This window comes from Saprolegnia parasitica (assembly GCF_000151545.1).
Source record: "Saprolegnia parasitica CBS 223.65 unplaced genomic scaffold supercont2.900, whole genome shotgun sequence".
Lineage (NCBI taxonomy): Eukaryota > Oomycota > Saprolegniomycetes > Saprolegniales > Saprolegniaceae > Saprolegnia > Saprolegnia parasitica.
Genome location: NW_012157294.1, coordinates 1 through 2,051, shown reverse-complemented (window position 1 = coordinate 2,051; position 2,051 = coordinate 1). Strand labels below are relative to the sequence as shown.

General features: G+C 59.3%; 2 protein-coding genes across 2 annotated transcripts; both read right to left on the bottom strand.

The window, feature by feature from the left end:
* Nucleotides 1-13: 13 nt before the first annotated feature.
* Nucleotides 14-529, bottom strand: SPRG_15618 (hypothetical protein; the record flags this gene model as incomplete). Its single annotated transcript, XM_012357410.1, has 1 exon — nt 14-529. A coding segment is annotated over one exon (516 nt), but the record flags the coding sequence as incomplete, so codon positions are not given.
* A 664-nt stretch (nt 530-1,193) lies between these two features.
* SPRG_15617 (hypothetical protein) lies at nt 1,194-1,664 on the bottom strand (the record flags this gene model as incomplete). Its single annotated transcript, XM_012357409.1, has 3 exons — nt 1,194-1,356; nt 1,411-1,460; nt 1,518-1,664. 3 exons carry the CDS (start codon nt 1,662-1,664, stop codon nt 1,194-1,196), a joined length of 360 nt encoding a protein of 119 aa, XP_012212799.1.
* Nucleotides 1,665-2,051: the final 387 nt, after the last annotated feature.

Below are 2,051 nucleotides of genomic sequence, written 5' to 3'. Positions count from 1 at the left end.
GCTCCTTGCAGACGCCCTTGCGTTTCGCGATGCGCGTGCAGCCGTCTTCGCGGCAGCGGGTGCCACCGCCATGGAACTTGCAGTAGCCGCCGCTTTGCGCGATCGTATGACAGTTGGCTTCTTGGCAACGCTTGCCGCCGCCGTGACCAATGCAGTAGCCACCCGCGAGCGCGTACTTTTCGCAGGCCTCGTGCTTGCAGCGGCGGTTAACGTGCTTGGCCTTCTCGGACGCGGTTGGCGATTGCGCGCGCGAGAGCGTTCTCGGCGTCATAATCTCGCGGACGTGTTGGAGGCAGAGCTGCGAGATTTTCGCAAAGCGCGTGCAGCCGAGGCGGGCACAGCGCTCGCCTGCAAACGACTTGCACGTGGGCTCGAGTGGGTTTAAGAACGGGTTGAGCTTCGGACTCCAGACGGGACTGGATGTGTCGAGGAAGCGCTGGAAGCTGGGCAACATGCGCGGGCTCAGAAGCTTGGTCGGCGTCAAGGACGGGCGCAGAAGCGACCGGGGCGCGTGCGTGGGTGTCTCCATAGCTGTTTGTGTGTGTTTGGTGTCGAGTGCGCAAAATGAGGAATGCGTCGCTGGTATATATCGTCGTTGCAGCGTGTTCGGCGCACCGTATCTTCCCGCCGCTGCCCGTGCTTCTGCCAGCTAGTGCAGGCGACGCGGTGGTGGCGAATGTTGCCAGCTGGCATTTCGACACATGCGGCGCACAGCGTCGACATTGGCCGAGTTGGTGCGGGATGAGTCCGAGACAGCTGCTTTGAGGCGGACCTCTCACGGTCTCGATCTACTGTTCCGTCTTTCACACCGCGCCGAGGAGTAGCCGCGACCAGCTCGAGGGCGTAGGACACCAAGAAGGCTGCAGGACGGAGCGGCGTCATATCGCAGGCAAGTCCGCCATGTCCTCCTCGGCTCTTCTCACATTGCACAACGCTTGTTACTGCAAATCGGCTGGATGCGGGCCACCCGCGAATGTTCTATGGAACAGCGTGTGCGCGGTCGACCGACTCTGTTCTGCAGTACTATAAACAACTCACGCGTTCCGAGTGCATGCAGAGTCGAGCCATACACGGCGCCCACGTGGTTTTCGCTCCAATGCAAGATCTTGCGTGGAAAAGCACTGTTTCCGCCATTATTGCACTGGATGCGGTCGCACGCACTGGATGCCCCAGAGTCCCACACTGCAAATAATTCAGTCTGCGAACGACGACATATCGCAGTGGAGACGGCGACTCTCGTAGTGCCCGCGACACACGGGGCACAGGTGCACTTCGTAGATGTTGAACGATTCGAACGCGACCAAGCACTCGGCGTGCAAGACGTGCGAGCAGCTCAAGAGCGTCACGGCCTTGGCACTAGACAGAGTCTGTTTATTCGTCCACTAAGACACTGGAAAGTTGGGCTCGTACCTCATGGCGTTGAGGCAGATGGGACACTCGGCCTCGTTGCGCGCCGTGGCCTACACGTTCGATCGAATGCAAGATTTTTACGTCTACGAGCAACTAATAACTACAACCTTGGCAAGCGCCGTGGTCCACTGGCTTGCCACTTTGCCGTTGGCTGTCTCTTGGTTGGTCTCGCCGCTGAAAATGGCGCGACTCCGGCTCATGCTCTCGTCAAACTCGGCAAGGAGGGCGTCGATCGAGTCCGCACGTGCCTTCATCGCGCGCACAATACGACTGCTGATCGCCGAGACCCTGATCGGTTCACGTTAAGACCACACATTTAAAATTCGTTCCATTGTCGACGCACTTGGAGGCATAAAACAGAGACCGCCGGCGTGGGTCGCCATTTCCCTGCTTGTAATACTACAACAATCCAGCAGATAGGCTTCCACGCGCAATCTCCAAAAGCGTACGTGGGCGAGGAGCGACGGGTAGCGTCTTCGCGCCAGCCAGCCGCGGATCCGGGCCTGTGCGTCACAAAGATGTGAGTGTCGTGGGTGACGCGTCAAGTCGTCGTCGTCGTCGCACCTGAAGCCGACGCGCGCAGACGCTGCGATACTGCAATTCGCCGGTTCGTGTGGCTTTTTCGTAATTTTGCTTGCGGC